At 42.7% G+C, this 18,268-nt stretch overlaps 3 protein-coding genes across 4 annotated transcripts; all 3 read right to left on the reverse strand.

The window, feature by feature from the left end:
- Positions 1-3,804: 3,804 nt before the first annotated feature.
- LOC139364770 (hsp90 co-chaperone Cdc37-like) lies at positions 3,805-9,074 on the reverse strand. Its single transcript, XM_071101825.1, has 8 exons — positions 8,720-9,074; positions 8,195-8,476; positions 7,964-8,069; positions 7,766-7,881; positions 7,250-7,372; positions 6,985-7,167; positions 4,793-4,864; positions 3,805-4,609 (listed from the first exon to the last, which is right to left on the reverse strand). Exons 1-8 carry the CDS (start codon positions 8,828-8,830, stop codon positions 4,469-4,471), a joined length of 1,134 nt encoding a protein of 377 aa, XP_070957926.1. The 5' UTR covers positions 8,831-9,074; the 3' UTR covers positions 3,805-4,468.
- A 103-nt stretch (positions 9,075-9,177) lies between these two features.
- LOC139364772 (vascular cell adhesion protein 1-like) lies at positions 9,178-11,599 on the reverse strand. The gene is made up of 5 exons (XM_071101827.1): positions 11,396-11,599; positions 10,654-10,920; positions 10,146-10,478; positions 9,774-10,025; positions 9,178-9,505 (listed from the first exon to the last, which is right to left on the reverse strand). The coding sequence occupies exons 1-4, from the start codon at positions 11,445-11,447 to the stop codon at positions 9,775-9,777; spliced, it is 903 nt and encodes a 300-aa protein (XP_070957928.1). The 5' UTR covers positions 11,448-11,599; the 3' UTR covers positions 9,178-9,505; position 9,774.
- Positions 11,600-12,601: 1,002 nt separating this feature from the next.
- LOC139364771 (intercellular adhesion molecule 2-like) lies at positions 12,602-17,893 on the reverse strand. Of its 2 annotated transcripts, XR_011626496.1 has the most exons (6): positions 17,691-17,893; positions 15,733-16,008; positions 15,308-15,637; positions 14,862-15,098; positions 14,348-14,523; positions 12,602-13,698 (listed from the first exon to the last, which is right to left on the reverse strand). XR_011626496.1 is itself a non-coding variant. In XM_071101826.1 (5 exons), exons 1-5 carry the CDS (start codon positions 17,740-17,742, stop codon positions 14,411-14,413), a joined length of 1,008 nt encoding a protein of 335 aa, XP_070957927.1. In that variant the 5' UTR covers positions 17,743-17,893; the 3' UTR covers positions 12,602-14,410. The 2 variants fall into 2 exon arrangements, 1 of the variants encoding a protein (XP_070957927.1); XM_071101826.1 differs by having other exon boundaries at positions 12,602-14,523.
- Between the last annotated feature and the right edge of the window lie 375 nt (positions 17,894-18,268).

Consider the following 18,268-nt stretch of genomic DNA (forward strand, 5'->3'; position numbering starts at 1 on the left):
TGAGATGCTTACTTACAAGCCCTTAACCAACATTGCAGTTCAAGAAATACACTACCGTTCAAAAGTTTGGGGTCACTTATGCATTTCTTTGTTTTCCATGAAAACATACATGAAATGAGTTGCAAAATTAATAGGAAAAATAGTCAAGACGTTGACAAAGTTATAAATAATTATTTTTAATTGAAATAATAATTGTGTCCTTCAAACTGCTTTCATCAAAGAATCCTCCATTTGCAATTACCGCCTTGCAGACGTTTGGCATTCTAGTTGTCAATTTGTTGAGGTAATCTGAAGAGATTTCACCCCATGCTTCCTGAAGCATCTCCCACAAATTGGATTGGCTTGATGGGCACTTCCTACAGTACCATATGGCCAAGCTGCACCCACAACAGCTCAATAGGGTTGAGATCCGGTGACTGCTGGCTGCTCCATTATAGACCGAATACCAGCTGACTGCTTCTTCCCTAAATAGTTATTGCATAGTTTGGAGCTGTGCTTTGGGTCATTGTCCTGTTGTATGGGGAAATTGGCTCCAATTAAGCGCCATCCACAGGGTGGCACCCCCAGACCATCACATTGCCACCACCAAGCTCTTTTCCAGAATCTTTTCATTTTTTCTGCATCTCACAAATGTTCTTCTTTGTGATCCGAACACCTCAAACTTAGATTTGTCTGTCCATCACCTTTTTCCAATCTTCCTCTGCCCAGTGTCTGTGTTCTTTTACCCATCTTAATCTTTTCTTTTTATTGGCCAGTCTGAGATATGGCTTTTTCGTTGCAACTCTGCCTAGAAGGCCAGCATCCCAGAGTCGCCTCTTCACTGTTGACGTTAAGACTGGTGTTTTGCAGGTACTATTTAATGAAGCTGCCAGTTGAGGACTCTGTTTCTCTAACTAGACTCTAATGTACTTGTCCTCTTGCTCAGTTGTGCACCAGGGCCTCCCACTCTATTCTGGTTAGAGACAGTTTGCGCTGTTCTGTGAAGGGAGTAGTACACAGCGTTGTACGAGATTTTCAGGTTCTTGGCAATTTCTCGCATGGAATAGCCTTAATTTCTCAGAACAAGAATAGACTGACGAGTTCCAGAATAAAGTTATTTGTTTCTGGCCATTTTGGGCCTATAATCTAACCTATAAATGCTGATGCTCCAGATACTCAACTAGTCTAAAGAAGGCCAGTTTTATTGCTTCTTTAATCAGGACAACCGTTTTCAGCTGTGCTAACATAATTGCAAAAGGGTTTTCTAATGATCAATTATCCGTTTAAAATTATGCACTTGGTTTAGCTAACACAACGTGCCATTGGAACAGAGGAGGGATGTTTGCTGATAATGGGCCTCTGTACGCCTATGTAAACTCAGCAAAAAAAAGAAACAGCCCTTTTTCAGGACCCTGTCTTTCAAAGATAATTAGTAAACATTCAAATAACTACACAGATCTTCATTGTAAAGGGTTTAAACACTGTTTCCCATGCTTGTTCAATGAACCATAAACAATTAATGAACATGCACCTGTGGAACGGTCGTTAAGACGCTAACAGCTTACAGACGGTAGGAAATTAAGGTCACAGTTATGAAAACTTAGGACACTAAACACGCCTTTCTACTGACTCTGAAAAACACCAAAAGAAAGATGCCCAGGGTCCCTGCTCATCTGCATGAACGTGCCTTAGGCATGCTGCAAGGAGGGATGATGACTGAGATGTGGCCAGGGCAATACATTGCAATGTCAGTACCTTGAGACGCCTAAGACAGCGCTACAGGGAGACAGGATGGACAGCTGATCGTCCTCGCAGTGACAGAACACATGTAACAACACCTGCACAGGATTGGTACATCCGAACATCACATCTGCGGGACAGATACAGGATGGCAACAACAACTGCCCGAGTTACACCAGGAACGCGCAATCCCTCCATCAGTGCTCAGACTGTCCGCAATAGGCTAAGAGAGGCTGGACTGAGGACTTGTAGGCCTGTTGTAAAGGCAGGTCCTCACCAGACATCACCGGCAACGTCGCCTATGGGCACAAACCCACCGTCGCTGGACCAGACATGATTGGCAAAAAGTGCTTTTCACTGACGAGTTGCGTTTTTGTCTCACCAGAGGTGATGGTCGGATTTGCGTTTATCGTCGAAGGAATGAGCGTTACACGAGGCCTGTACTCTGGAGCAGGATCGATTTGGTGGTGGAGAGTCCATCATGGTCTGAGACGGTGTGTCACATCATCATCGGACTGAGCTCGTTCTAATTGCAGGCAATCTCAACGCTGTGCGTTACAGGGAAGACATCCTCCTCCCTCATGTTCTACCCTTCCTGCAGGCTCACCCTGACATGACCCTCTAGCATGACAATTCCACCAGCCATACTACTCGTTATGTGCGTGATTTCCTGCAAGACAGGAATGTCAGTGTTCTGTCATAGCCAGCGAAGAGCCCGGGTCTCAATCCCATTGAGCACGTCTGGGACCTGTTGGATCGGAGGATGGGGGCTAGGGCCATCCCCCCTAGAAATGTCTGGGAACTTTCAGGTGCCTTGGTGGAAGAGTGGGGTAACATCTCACAGCAAGAACTGGCAAATCTGGTGCAGTTCATGAGAAGGAGATGCACTGTAGTACTTAATGCAGCTGGTGGCCACACCAGAAACTGACTGTTACTTTGATTTTACCCCCCCCTCTTTGTTCAGGGACACATTATTCCATTTGTTAGTCACATGTCTGTGGAACTTGTTCAGTTTATGTCTCAGTTGTTGAATCTTATGTTCATACAAATATTTGCACATGTTAAGTTTGCTGAAAATAAACACAGTTGACAGTGAGAGGATGTTTCTTTTTTTGCTGAGTTTAGGTATTCCATAAAAAAAATCTGCCGTTTCCAGATACAATAGTAATTTACAACATTAACAATGTCTACACTGTGTTTCTGATCAATTCGATGTAATTTTAATGGACAAAAAAATTGATTTTCTTTAAAAAACAAGGCCATTTCTAAGTGACCCCAAACTTTTGAATGGTAGGGTAGGTGTAGACCTTCTCGTGAAATGTTTACTTACAAGCCCTTAACCAACAGTGCAGTTCAAGAAAATATTTACTAAATCAAATAGTAAAACTAAAGAAGTAACACAGTAGAATAAACATAACAATAACGAGGCTATATACAGGAGGCAAGGGTACCGAATAAATGTGTGGGGGTACAGGTTAGTCGAGGTAATTTGTACATGTGGGTAGGGGAAAGTGACTATGCAAAGATGATAAACAGCGAGTAGCAGCAGTCTCAAAACAAAAGCGGGGTCAATGTAAATAGTCCGGGTGGCCATTTGATTAATTGTTCAGAAGTCTTATAGCTTGGGGATAGAAGCTGCTCAGGAGCCTTTTGGACCTAGACTTGGCGCTCCAGTATGACTTGGGTGACAGTCTTTGACAATTTGTTGGGCCTTCCTCTGACACCGCCTGGTATAAAGGTCCTGGATGGCAGGAAGCTTGGCCCCAGTGATGTATTGGGCCGTACGCACTACCCTCTGTGGCGCCTTACGGTCAGATACCGAGCAGTTGCCATACGAGGCCGTGATGCAACCAGTCAGGATACTCTTGATGGTGCAGCTGTAGAACTTTTTGAGGATTTGGGGACCCATGCCAAACCGTTACAGTCTCCTGAGGAGAAGGTGTTGTCGTGCCCTCTTCACAACTGTCTTGGTGTGTCTGGACCATATTAGTTTGTTGCACTAAGCATTATAATGCAATGGAAGACAGGTGAAACTATCTTACAATGTTTCTAATAAATCTCAATTCAATAACACCCTATCCTGACTCATGTAAACCACATCAGTGATATTTTTAATAGCAAATAATACTCAGTGATTATCCCATCAACTTAAAAGTTGATGTGAGGTGACACCTGCTGGTCAAATTAAGGAGAGAAAACAATGAGCGAAAAGGTCATAAGGGGCCAGTACACTGGATTCAAAATGTCACATGTTGATATGATTCAATTTCAACCTCAGTTACTAGTCTATCCCACGTTACATCACTATGTATAATTCTATCACATCAAGAACTAAAATCCTGCCATGCCTATCCCTCCCTATACATGTAGAATCAGTAGTGAGACTATTGAATGAAAAAGAGAAACAATGTTCCCCAGCAACCGAAAGCACACAAATACAAGGTAAACAACAGATTGGCTGGCTGGCTGACACACACATCCAAAGAGACTATGTACAGGCACACACACGTTTAAGAATACAGCTTCACTAATAAAGGCCCAAGCAAGAATTATGTTTAAAAAAAGAAAAGCATTCAGCAAGTGATATTGGTGTGATACTGTTGTCCACAAAGAGTGGACATCACCACAGAGAGGTTACACTGTTCCAAAGCGTTAAGGAGAAATTCATGAAAAAAAACATTGGGAGTAGCAATAGAAGTGACGACTACATAGATGAAAATATCATCATCGTAAAGTCAATTCATGTCAATCATTCTATCTTCTGTTCGCCCATCTCCTTATTCAGCGCTTCATAAGTAGCGTCTTCCTCCTTGTCGTCTCCCTCGTCTGCCTGTGAGTTAGGGACCCACAGCCCAGAGTCGATGCATCTCTTCATGTGGACCTTAGCCTCCTGACGGGTGGGAACAATGACATTCAGAGCACCGGTTTATAACAACTTCAGGAGGTTTTATGTCACTATTCAGTGTGCCTTTACATTTGTAGAACAATGTATGTTGTCGGTATGCTTGCCCTGAGCACGTGGAAGACAATACAACAAAAGAAAAACAGGAATGGATTTGGTTTTGTAACCTACCGTTGGGTCCAGCTTCGTGATGACAGTCTGCAACATGGCAATGTCCTTCTCGTCAAAACATTTCTGCATCTCCTACAAAAAGGACAAAATCTATTTTTTAAATTTCACCTTTATTTAACCAGGTAGGTTAGTTGAGAACAAGTTCTCATTTACAACTGCGACCTGGCCAAGATAAAGCAAAGCAGTGCGACACAAACAACGACACAGAGTTACACATGGAATAAGCAAACATACAGTCAATAACACAATAGAAAAAGTCTATATACAGTGTGTGTAAATGAGGTAGGATAAGGGAGGTAAGACAATAAATAGGCCATAGTGGCGAAATAATGACAATATAGCAATTAAACACTGGAATGATAGATGTGCAGAAGATGAGTGTGCAAGTAGAGATACTGGGGTGCAAAGGAGCAAAATAAAATAAATAACAGTATGGGGATGAGGTAGTTGGATGGGCTATTTACAGATGGGCTATGTACAGGTGCAGTGATCTGTGAGCTGCTCTGACAGCTGGTGCTTAAAGTTATTTTTTACATTTTGTTTTATTTATTTCACCTTTATTTAACCTGGTAGGCAAGTTGAGAACAAGTTCTCATTTACAATTGCGACCTGGCCAAGATAATGCAAAGCAGTTCGACACATACAACGACACAGAGTTACACATGGAGTAAAACAAACATACAGTCAATAATACAGTATAAACAAGTCTATATACGATGTGAGCAAATGAGGGGAGATAAGGGAGGTAAAGGCAAAAAAAACAAAAAAACAAAAAAAAAGATGAAGATGAGGAGGATGATAATGAGGAGATATGAGTCTCCAGCTTCAGTGATTTTAGAAGTTCGTTCCAGTCATTGGCTGCAGAGAACTGGAAGGAAAGGAGGAAGTCAAAGGAGGAATTGGCTTTGGGGGTGACCAGTGAAATACATCTGCTGGAGCGCGTGCTACGGGTGGGTGCTGCTATGATGCCATGTGAGCTGAGATAAGACGGGCTTTACCTAGCAAAGACTTATAGATGACCTGGAGCCAGTGGGTTTGGCGACGAATATGAAGGGCCAGCCAACGAGGGCATAGAGGTCACAGTGGTTAGTATATGGGGCTTTGGTGACAAAACGGATGGCAGTGTGATAGACTGCATGCAATTTGCTGAAGTCAAGGATCGGTAGGATAGTCCGTTTTGTTTTACGAGGGTATGTCTGGCAGCATGAGTGAAGGATGCTTTGTTGCGAAATAGGAAGCCAATTCTAGATTTAACTTTGGATTGGAGATGTTTGATGTGAGTCTGGAAGGAGAGTTTACAGTCTAACCAGACACCTAGGTATTTGTAGTTGTCCACATATTCTAAGTCAGAACCGTCCAGAGTAGTGATGCTGGACGGGCGGGCAGGTGTGCGCAGCGATCGGTTGAAGAGCATGCATTTAGTTTTACTTGCATTTAAGAGCAGTTGGGAGGCCACGGAAGGAGAGTTGTATAGCATTGAAACTCGTTTGGAGGTTAGTTAACACAGTGTACAAAGAAGGGCCAGAAGTATACAGAATGGTGTCGTCTGCGTAGAGGTGGATCAGAGAATCACAAGCAGCAAGAGCAACATCATTGATGTATACAGAGAAAAGAGTCGGCCCGAGGATTGAACCCTGTGGCACCCCCATAGAGACTGCCAGAGGTCCGGACAACAGGCCCTCCGACTTGACACACTGAACTCTGTCTGAGAAGTAGTTGGTGAACCAAGCGAGGCAGTCATTTGAGAAACCAAGACTGTTGAGTATGCCGATAAGAACGTGGTGATTGACAGAGTTGAAAGCCTTGGCCAGGTCGATGAGTACAGCTGCACAGTATTGTCTCTTATCGATGGCGGTTATGATATCGTTTAGGACCCGAGCGTGGCTGAGGTGCACCCATGACTAGCTCGGAAACCAGATTGCACAGCGGAGAAGGTAAGGTAGGATTCGAAATGGTCGGTGATCTGTTTGTTAACTTGGCTTTCAAAAACCTTAGAAAGGCAGGGTAGGATAGATATAGGTCTGTAGCAGTTTGGGTCTAGAGTGTCTCCCCCTTTGGAGAGGGGGATGACTGCGGCAGCTTTCCAATCTTTGGGTTTGTTAACTTGCAAAACCAAAAACAGAGATAGGGATGATGATTATGATGGAAGGACAGTGCTAAATGGAGGAGGTGCAGCAGTAGATGTCCTGTACCTCAGGTAGGGACTCATACACCTCAGCAGGATCCAGTCCTCCGGGCCCCAGGCGTTTCTGTCTCTCCTCCTCTTCGTACTCCTTCATGGCCCTCTCGATGCGAATCTTGGCCCTGCCGCGCACCCTCCCCTTAAAGGACTCCAGCTCATCATTGAAAGCATCCTGATACTGCTGATCTGCAGTCTGAGAGAGGGAAATATATCTGTCTATATGCTTTGCTATTGAGTGCAAGTGGGAAATGTATCACCTTTACACACAAACAAACCTTTATCTTGGCGAAGAACTGACGGAAGCAACCGCGGGGATCCACCTTCAGGCTCTTAGCCAGCTCCAGGACGAACTGCATCACTATAGTCTGGTGGGCCACCTGCTCCATCAGTGCTTTCTTCTACAGGAGGAAAACATCAACAGGACACTGACATTAACCCTTGTCTATGCTCATCTGTATCAAGAAAAGGAAACTGCATGTGTACTTCGTACTGAGGCATGTTTGGGCAAATAAAGAGGATCAGACGATCACTTACTAACCTACTTCATAACCTTCTCTACACCAGGATTGTGTTCATTATGCACCAAATGTAAGAAGATGGACTGAAACAGGAAGGGTCTACCTGGACTTGTTCAACAAGAAACACTATCGTTTTCTGTTTCAAAACATTTTGCTACCCTGTGCCCTACTGAACATGACCCTGATGAGTGTCCTCTGGAATAATGTATAGTGGATGAAATCCCTCATGGGTTATTAGAGGTGAGGTTTGTCATATTACGGTTCTGCACTCACCTCCTCCACCTCCAGGTCAATGCACATGATGACTAGGTAGTTGGCCGTCTCCTCACACACCAGGTGAGGGTTGTCTGATAGGTACTTCTGGCTGTCGTCCCAGCGTTTCATCATACCTGACAACAGAGACAGATACCATGGCCATGACAACTACCCACAAAGAATGGGGACAACAAAGAATGGGATAATGACTCTCACCAAAGTGTTTGATCTCTTTCTCATACTTCTCCACAAAGGTCTTGTGTTTCTGCTCTTTCTGCTCCTCGGTGTCCTCCTTCACATCTGGTTTAACGTTCATAACACTCTAGGAGAGACAGAAGGAGAGAGAGAGAGAAAGAGAGAGATCGGAGTGGGGCAAGACAAGTGGCATCAGCAAATAACCATCACCATCAGCCAGGGCGCATCAGTGGTTCCACACACTAAACCCACCTTGCTGAAGCCCTCCTTGCAGAGTGTGTCTACACTCCATGGCATCTTCTTCTCTTCCCGCCGGTGGTCCTCCAGTTTCTTCTCCCAGTCTCGCTCCTCCTTCTTCAGCCTCTTCTCCTCGGCCTGTGCCTTGCTCAGCTCGGCTTTGGCATCGTCCGTGACTGAACTGGACAGATTCTTGGTCTTCTTCTGTGCTTCAGTCAACTTGCGCTTAGATTCAGCTAGCCCCTTCTCCAGGTCCTCCCCAGCCTTTATGAACTGGTCCATTCGTTCCACACGCGCCTAGGTGATGGTGGGGAGAGGGGTCAGAACAAAGGGATCTCATCGGGGATAACTAGATATACAACACATAACGCCAAATGTTATGTTTATCTTTCCATTGCGTTTATCTGCGAAAGCAGGCTGTTTACATAACGTAGCTACAGCATCTGCAAATCTAGAAAGCTAGCTAATAATGTGATAATTAGCTAACTTACAGAGACCAAGTAGCTATCAAATGCATCACTCTAATCGACATAACGTTACCTCATGTCTCCATTTGAAAAGGCTGGGTGTATCGATGTTTGGATGAGTGTCATCTTCATCATCTGAAACCTCAATGTGGTCCCACACGCTGTAGTCTATCCTACTTGTCATTCTAGCTACCTAGCTAGCAGGCTACAATTTGCTTGTAGCAAGAGCACGTTAAAAGTGAAAATAATAGATTTTAAATTAGCTAACTTAAAACCTTGTTAAAAAGTATATCGGTAGCTAATATATTTACTATTGCTAAACAACAATAGTGCACAATGTACCATTAGCTAGCTAAGGAAGAAACCCTGGAAGTTTCCGTTTAGACGTATCTACGTAAACTCGTCATTGAAGAACGTCAAGGCAAAGGCATGTGGGTGGAGCATAATATTTTTATAATAAAAAGTATATATATATTATTTAGTAGATTTAATAATAATAGCCTACCATCATTGATAATAATACAACAAATATAAATTTGTAATTTTATTAGTGTTTTTATGACACATAATAAAGAGAGAAAGAACAAACAACAATAAAGTTAATGGATAGCTTATTAATGGATAGAATTATTCACACTGCCTCGCGTTCTAGGGTTCTCCACACTGAAAGTGAACTGTATACCCTACATATATATTTAAACACGTCAAAGTATACTTTATGTTGCAATAACAACAAGAATCAATCATAACAGAATAATATGCTACTATAAACTATTACATGACCAAAGTCTTTAAAAATGTAAGGCGATTCCTTTTTTTCTGTGCGATGGTCTGGCTGACAATGATGACGCTCTCACACCTGTAACAAAACCGTGCAATTGATATTAGAGACAGAAAATATCTTCCCTCTGCTAATCCCCCAAACTTGGACTTTTGTTTTGTAAAGCCAACACTCCACTGTGGGAAAAGTCACACACCTCCAACGTGGCCCTTTTTACCTTCTGACTCCTCAGATTACATACCAAATAAGATCTATGGCTTCTATAACAAGTATGATGGTAGAGAATGCTAGTTCTATCCTCTAAATGTTTGCATTTAACAATGCCCCCTTCACTGTGTCCTCCTACCTTAAGACTTAGTCTTGATGATGAACTGCTTACTCTTCTTGCCAATCTTATTAGAAGAAATGCAGGTGTAGGTCCCTGGAAGCAAGGAGGAAGAGGTAAAAACAGGTTGGTCCTCCATCTTCTCTTTGGGATCTGAAGACTGCCAGCTGTACACAGGACTGGGGCTTCCTTTAGCCGTGCAGTTTAATGTGATTTCATCCCCCACAATGATGTCCAGGGTCTCAGCCTCAGGACTGAGGAAGGATGGGGGGTCTGAGAAAATAATTATAAGGGAAAGGGATGGATATTGCATATAAATGAATACACAAACACAATTGGATTTCATTGTTTCTCATGAAACTATTGATGGTTGGGTTGAGTCAATAGACTCACAGTGCACAGAGACGTTGAGAGGCTCTGATGTCACTGAAGGAGGCGGTTGTGGTCCCTCTGGTCCCAAGTCCAGCTGAGCCACGCACTTGTACTGGGCTCCGTTATCAGCTTTGGTTGGGGTGATCAGGAGGATGGAGGATACTTGGACAGGGGAGGCAGGGGTCAGATCAGAGAAAGAGTGGTTGTAAACTTCAGTCTGCCCTCTGTACCACCTCAGGGTGAGGTATTGAACGGGGGCGATGTTCTGGACATCACAGAGCAGCTGGTACTCTTTCCCCTCCAACATGGGACCAGTGTGGTTCGCTGAGCTGATAGTGACACTGTCTGGAGTCTCTGTGAAAGATCAGCTGGTTAGTGTGTCAAGCACAACACGTACATGTAGTAGTAGTCGCCACAAATAGAATTCATCATTATGAAGTATGGCCTGATGCATGTACTGCAGCCATGCTCTGCCTTAAATTGAGCTAAGATTAAAAAAGCCAGCTTTATGTAGGCCACGTTGACTCACTGTAAAGGATGAGGTTGAGTTTCTCCTCACACTGTCTGGGTGCAGTGAAGAAGACTCCGTAGCAGATAGGCTCCTCGATCCAGTCGATCAGACTGTCCACCTTCCATTGGACAGCACGGTCCTGTTGGGTGTGTGCTGCCCCGATGGCTGACTCCCAGCCTAGGACACGCACCGGGCGAGAGGCCTCACAGCTGACAGACACAGCCTCCCCAAACCCCACCACCACCCTGGAGGGTTTCAGCTCCAGAGAGCATCCTTCACCTGACACTGAGACATGGACAATATCATCATCACCATCATCATCGTTACATTGTCTTCATCAGCATCATCATTTTCACAATCTTTTTCATTATCATCGTGATCATCACATAATCTAGTTAGAAAGTTATATTATTGCTGGCATATCCGAAACATTCATATTTCTTAAACAAAATCACATTTACAGATACCAGGAAAATGTTGCTTTCAGTGATTTGATTGTGTGACTTTAGCAGGTGTTTATAATTGTGGACAAAGCACAGGTAAGTAATTCACACACTCATATACGCAATATTATATAATAGTATTTTGCCAAAGTGCTTTAAAACCATTTATGACCAATTCTATTGCCAAAAAACGTCTTCAAACTACAAACTCGTCGATACAAAGGGGGCCTCTACTGCAGATGTCCCATAACCCTCGACTACACAGAGAATAAGCAAATCTTATGAATAATAAAATGTTGTCTCTTGCAACATCTTACCGGTGCAGAACATGCAAAAGGTTAGGATCCATTTTAGAAAGTAGTTTTCCATCTTTTTGCAGACTTTGATGAGGTCCACTATGGCCGGAGTTGAAAGGCGAGTGGAATTCCGACTTGGTCCTGCTTGGCAACTCCAAAGTGAACTGTGATTACTAACAAAAGCCCTCCCTCACCAAACGAGGGCTCTCATACCGTAGTCTGTGTCTGACTGCAGGGCCCCGAGGGGGAGAAGAGGGGGCTAAGGAAGTTTGACAGGCATCAAGGCCAGACCTCCTCAATGGTAACTCATTAGGCCTACATCCCACAGGGGAAATTCTTCCTTTAATAATTTATTTGTGGTTTAGTTAGAATCTGTATTTAATGTTCAATGAGAGTTAAAATATCAGACCCATGATATATTTCATCCCAAAATGTGTTCCTACTCCTAGAATCTCAGCCTAGATCTTTTGTATTTTTGTTCACTATCGTGTATTGTTACAGCAGCACAACCTCGAGCTATTCAGATGACAGCTCTTTTCTGTTTTTAGAAAATACCCATACAGAGTTCTAGGACTTCAGAAGGGTGCTACGGTTACAATTTTCAGTTCTTTAAACTGAAATGAAACCCCAATGACCTGTGGTAACTTGCCTCAAACAGTTACCGTGTGACTGCGGATTCATATACATAGGTGGTTTGAGAGAACTCACAATGCAGTTCTACTCTCCTTTCTGCAGGCATGTTTGATTCCCATGCGCGCACTGCTTGGAGACCCCATGCTTTGTCAAGACTCAGCAGGTTGGATTGTTGGACTTGTTGTCCGGTATGTAGTGTGTAGGCCTCACACTGTGATCAGAATGTACCACCACTGCACACCAGGCTGCCAGAAACATTGCTCAGTAATTGGATGCTTATTGGGTGTATTTATAGAAGGCTCAGCTGCCAATTCTGTGTCTACAGTATGTCGACTCTGTTTCTATGCTGTGCCCTTGTTTGTGGTGGAAGTACACTATTGTACACTTGTTTCTGAAAATGATCATGTGTGTATAATATAACAGGTTTTTGCTCTAGGACTAAATGTGCTGGCAAATTGCCCCTATAAGTCTACACTGCAGCCAGGTTGTTATAGCAACAGTCAGGCTACACACACAAAGTGTTTCTTGGCAGGGCAGAAGTCCCCTTCACCAGGATGAAGCAGAACCCGAGAGACACAAAAAGGACACACTCAATTCTGAAAAAGGAAGTATTTATATGAGCCACCGTAGGCAGGATAACAGATGGACTTCCATGTGTCGCTTTACAGGGACCTTAGTTTGTAGTGATTAGTATTGATGTGTCAGTGTTACAGTGATGTATGAGAGAAAGGTTCCCAATGGCATACAAAATACAGTAGAGGAACATGTCACAGTGAAAGACTGATTCTTTCAAAACTTTAACTCAATGAGCATAGCTGGTTGATGTTTGACAGCGAATGCTGTGTATGCATGGTAAACATCTCCTGCATTGTCGATGTAAAACTGTCCACCAATTTTGCAGCACTATTGAAATGGAAATGAAAGACAGCATCATTCTAACCTAAATAGGTTGCAGTAGAACACTTCCTGAAACTGAATCTCTGACAATGCTGAGCCTAACAAGTACTGACATTCCGAATAGATAACTAAATGTCTGAAAGGAAGAGCAGTCAGATGGAAACACACACACACACACACATATCACGGGTCATATAAACATAAGCAAGCTGACAAAAATGTCTAAATAAAGTCGAGAATGAGTGTTAGCGACTGTTAAAGACGGCATATAACAACATTCAGTGCTGAAATCAAATGGACAATATTCACATAGTTAGTTAGCGACACAACACAAACATCACATGTAAAAAGCTAGTTTACATCGTGCAACTCAAATAGTTCTGTGCACCTTACAAGCACCATTTGCAACTGTACCAATGCTATTCCAGCCCTGTACAACGTGAACTGAACATACTTTGCACTTAACACTGTAACCATACCTTGAAATATCTAGCATGAATTTGTTTTAAAATGGTTATACAAAAAATAAAAACAAACCTCTGTGATTCAACAAAAAAAGACAACGATTTAAAGGACTGTGCCACTCCACTCGTCAAAACAGAGTATTGTTTCTACTAACACACTGTATAGCAACATCGTAAAGGACCACGTGAGCCACGTATGGTGAGTTATGACTGTGTAGACTATTAAAATACCTGAGATAGATAAAACACATCAGTGGCCTTTCTCTCCTCACAGCCCGGAGACTGCGTCCATGGGATTCATGTCAGTATGCATGTTCGCTTCCCTATGGTCTGCAGATATAGGTTGAGAAAGTGAAAGACAAACAATTAAAGCTATCATCAAACATACTGACATTACTGAGAATCAAGGGTGCTGTAACGGTAAAAGAGAGATAGCGGAAGCATGTGGGCAGAGAACAAAATTAGCAATAGTGAAGAGAAGCTTCCTGTGGCTCTTGGACCAGCAAACTTAAATCGGTTAAAAGGCTCTGGTACCACCATTTTAGAGCAACAAGAAAAAAAAAGGCATTAGACAGGAAGTGATGCATTGCATGGCTCATTTCTCACTGTATAGTCACATAAGGTCACTTGGTGCGGTCATCAGACTACAGCGATCAGGCTAGCCTGTTTATACAGCCGCTTTACCTGCGTGACAGAGACACAGTGGCTGTGAGAAGAGACTACATTCAGGTATGCTTGATTATAAAATAAATAATAAAACAGGACACACGTGCATGTGAATGAATGATGTGTAGTGTCGCGCAACATGCTCACACGGACACAGCCCAAGACACATTCAAAACAACGCATCACCACGTCCAAATGGCACAAAGCTATTGGTTGGAGAAGGCTAATAGAAAGCACTCTTTGGAGTTATAAGCCATGCAGGATTGAAGCGTTCCATCATAGTAATTCAATAAACAACCATTCTTATTCATACAGTGTCTATTGAGGAAGTCCTGCTGGTCACACTGGCGATAGAATTGCTCTTCCTCTGGCCTGGTCAGATGATGGAGTTGGGACCTGCTCTGTATTTGACAACGGCATAGACAATCACAACCACAATGGCCAGGCCCAGGCCCGATCCTATGATGACCCAGAACGTTGTTCTGTCCCCTGTGGGAAGAGGGTGTGGTTAATGAGGGTTTATTTATTTGTTTGTGATGCACCACACAGACAGACACTAGAGCAAAGAAAGCCGGCATGACCACCACTATCCCTGCAGTGGTTCCACGACTGCCTGGAGAAACAGGAGCAATATTAGACATTTAAATATACTGTCAAAGGAGACATTTCTCAGAGCAGTCTATTTGGGAAATATTAAGAAAGTAACACATATTCATGGTACAGGAAAATTGGGTCCCACTTTAAATGAAGTGGGAGGGGTAGTAGGTGAGAATAGAAGCATTTGTGAAAAAGATAAGACTAGGTACTAATTATAAACATGATCCTACCTTTAGGTTTGGGATTCACAGTGAATGTCTTGCTGATCTTGCCTATCTGATTGTAGGCAGTGCAGGTGTAGGTTCCTGGGACCTCGGACGGGGGGGTGAAAAGAGCTTCTTGGAAATCTGAAGACTGCCACCTGTACAGAGGAGTGGGCCTTCCAGTAGCCGTGCAGTTTAAGGTGATTTCCTCCCCCACTCTGATGTCCAGGTTCTCAGCTTCAGGTCTGGAAAAGGTTGGGGGGTCTGAAGAATGAGGAGAAATAAGATAAACATATAACCAATCAACATGGACTGTTCCCACAAGATTCAGAGTTTGGGGAGGATGAAACCATGAGAAGATAACAGATTATTGGAAAACTCCATTAAATATCACAGTCGGGTATCAGATCAAACTAAATGATCAGCTGTAAACATGAATGGAATGATTGAAAATAAGACTAGAGGGAACTCACAGTGCACAGTAATGCTGAGAGGTTCTGATGTCACTGTAGGATGGGGTTGTGGTCCCTCTGGTCCCAGGTCCAGTTCTGCTCTACATCTATACTGATCTCCATCATCATCTCTACTGGGGCTGATCATCAGAGTAGCTGACACATCCTCTGGTCTCTTACTGACGTTACTGTAAGTTACATTATCTAAGAGTTCATTCCCTTTGTACCACTTCACAACCAGGTTCTGTAGAGGAGCGATGTTCTGGATGTCACACTGCAGCTGGTACTGTGTCCCCTCCACCATGGGACCAGAGTGGCTCAGAACAGAGATGGAGACGCTGTCTGGAGTCTCTGTAGACGAGGTCAACAATGTAAAAAACCCTCAATGCTGATATACAGTTAAATAGAAACATACCTTTCACATTCACAAGGAGGAAAATACTCACTGTAGAGAATGACTGGAAGTACTTTTGAGAGTTGTTCGCCGTCAATGAGAGTGATGTGGCATTTGGGTTCTATTGTCCAATCAGTAAGGTTATCCACAGTCCAGGTGACAACGTTGACATCTTGTTCAAAACCTGAACCCCCGAATGTGGCCTCCCAGCCCATCCCCTCATGGTCTGTGGATGATGTGCTGCAGTTGACTGAGACTGAGTCTCCATATCTCACCACCACTCTGGGAGGGTTGAGCTCAAGAGGAAAGGAGGCATGTGTAGGCCCACCTACCGGTCAAAACACATGACATGTGAACAACATGGCAATGATTACATACAACCATAAAGTAACACTGACATAACAATACATTGTCTGTCAATAAATATATCTTTGCTAGTATTTTTGCTGGTTTGTATCACAAACTCTCTGCTGGCCAAGACAACTGGTTTGACTGTGGCCATACACTATCAGAGGGTGAGAAAGTTGCCCATTGTTTTTAACAACTAGCAGAAGCAATGTCACTCAGTCAAGTCAGGAACAAGGGAGTAAATGAATGAAACTTGTTTTAATATTGATAGTGCTCTAAGGCAGGGATTCCCAAACTTCTGCACTCATACCCCCCTTCCAGCATTGGGGAACAATCCGTGCCACCCTGCGCACGAGCCGCGTCTATTTCTATGGGCAAAAGCACTTTTCATGACAAAAACTGTTCACACCCCTCTGGTTGGCGAAGAGAAAATCATGCAGGTTTAAAGCTTATTTTCTGCAATTCTACAATTTTTTTCATGAAGCACTGAGAAAATTTAACATTTTTATTCTATACATTTTTCCATGTCTAATGTGTATCTAAGTGACTCAAACATTACAACAAAATCTATGGGTCGTTTTAAAAAAAAATTTTTTAACGTTTGCTGACTTTAAAAAAATAATAATTAAACTCAGGCTTTCAATGTATTAATGTGGTTGAGAGCTATAACAGTAGAATGCACAAGGTGCAATTTTTTACATGTGGTAGTGTATGGGAAGTTTTCCTCTTGTTGTGTCATTCACTGACAGACATTAGAGAGCTATTTCTAATGTCAGAAATGCACAGTTGATCAACTAACCCATGTTAGCCAGGTAGGTATGTTAGGCTAACCAGCTATCTAAATCTTGTAGTTATCATGGCCATAATGTGTGCCTCGACCCCCAGGAGGCCCCCATTGATTTTGTTGACTCACTCAGGTATCATATGAACACATTTAAGACAATGCTAAATTTGTATAATTGCCGGAAATTTGCTTTAAAACCACAAAATAATTATCCCCGCCGATAGCAAAATATGGAGCATTTTGGGGAAATTAGCATAAATCATGCTAAATGTTATTTCTGTCAAAAAAAGGATTGTGAACAATTTGAAGTCATATGGGTCGGGACTTGCGAGGTGGAGGTTTGTGACTACGCAGATAAAGATTATACCAACCCAGAATTTTACCTCCTAGGACATTTGTGTGACCGGACCTTCTCAAATAGTAGTTGAGTACACCTGGGCTAGTTGATCTGGACATTTCTGACAAGTTATAAATATCTCTCTAAGGTATACAATGACTGACATGACAAGAGGAACTGATGACACACTACCCAATTTCGAAATTGCACCTTAGGGGGACCGCCCCACAGTTTGGGAAACCGTTCTAAGGGACCAAATTCGAGAGAGAAAAACAATTGCTTTTCTTCCAAATGAATCGACCACACCCATCAATAGAGCTCTTTCTTGATCAGAGACATATTGATTCAGTGGGAGAGATTGGACTTCAAATTGTCGAAAACAAGTTTACTATGACTTCCAGTAAGTTAATCATCATACCCTGAAAATACAATTAAATAGTAATTGAGTTGTTTAAACATAATGGGAAACTCATACTGTAACGGGAACAGCAAACATCTGTAGTTTAACAAAAAAGTAGTGACATTGATCTGTAGACCCTACCTGTAAACACCAACACACCGAGTGTCAGAAATCCATAAAGTCCTTTCACCATATTTATTTTATCCGGCAAATATATCCCAATGTTGACCGTCACCTTGAAAACGTATAACTATGGTAATCGAAACTAAAAGCAGCAGAGCACACAAACGCTTTCCCACACGAGTTCACATCCTCTATCCATCCATGGGTTGCCATGTCAGATTAAATTGCTAGCACAATCACATTTTTTTTTAAACCCTCCCCCAATGCCCGAGAGGAGCTGGGACATTTAATCAATATAATCCTTTTCCATAACGTCATCGAGCGAATTAAGAATGAATATCAACGTAACTTGTAATGATGTATGGGGCGAAATTCGGTTTTCTATCAAAACAATAATTATTGCGAGCTAACTTGACTAAAATGAATTTAAATATGGTGCAAGATAAATTATAATTAGCACTCAATAAACTCGCCAGATATTTTTTTTATCATTGGATGTTGATTTAACTTGTTTGTCTGCTATGATTAAGCAATAAGGCCTGGGAAGGTGTGGTACCATATATGGCCAATATATCATGGCTAAAGGCTACAACGCA

This window comes from Oncorhynchus clarkii, chromosome 13 (genome assembly GCF_045791955.1).
Source record: "Oncorhynchus clarkii lewisi isolate Uvic-CL-2024 chromosome 13, UVic_Ocla_1.0, whole genome shotgun sequence".
Classification (NCBI taxonomy): domain Eukaryota; kingdom Metazoa; phylum Chordata; class Actinopteri; order Salmoniformes; family Salmonidae; genus Oncorhynchus; species Oncorhynchus clarkii.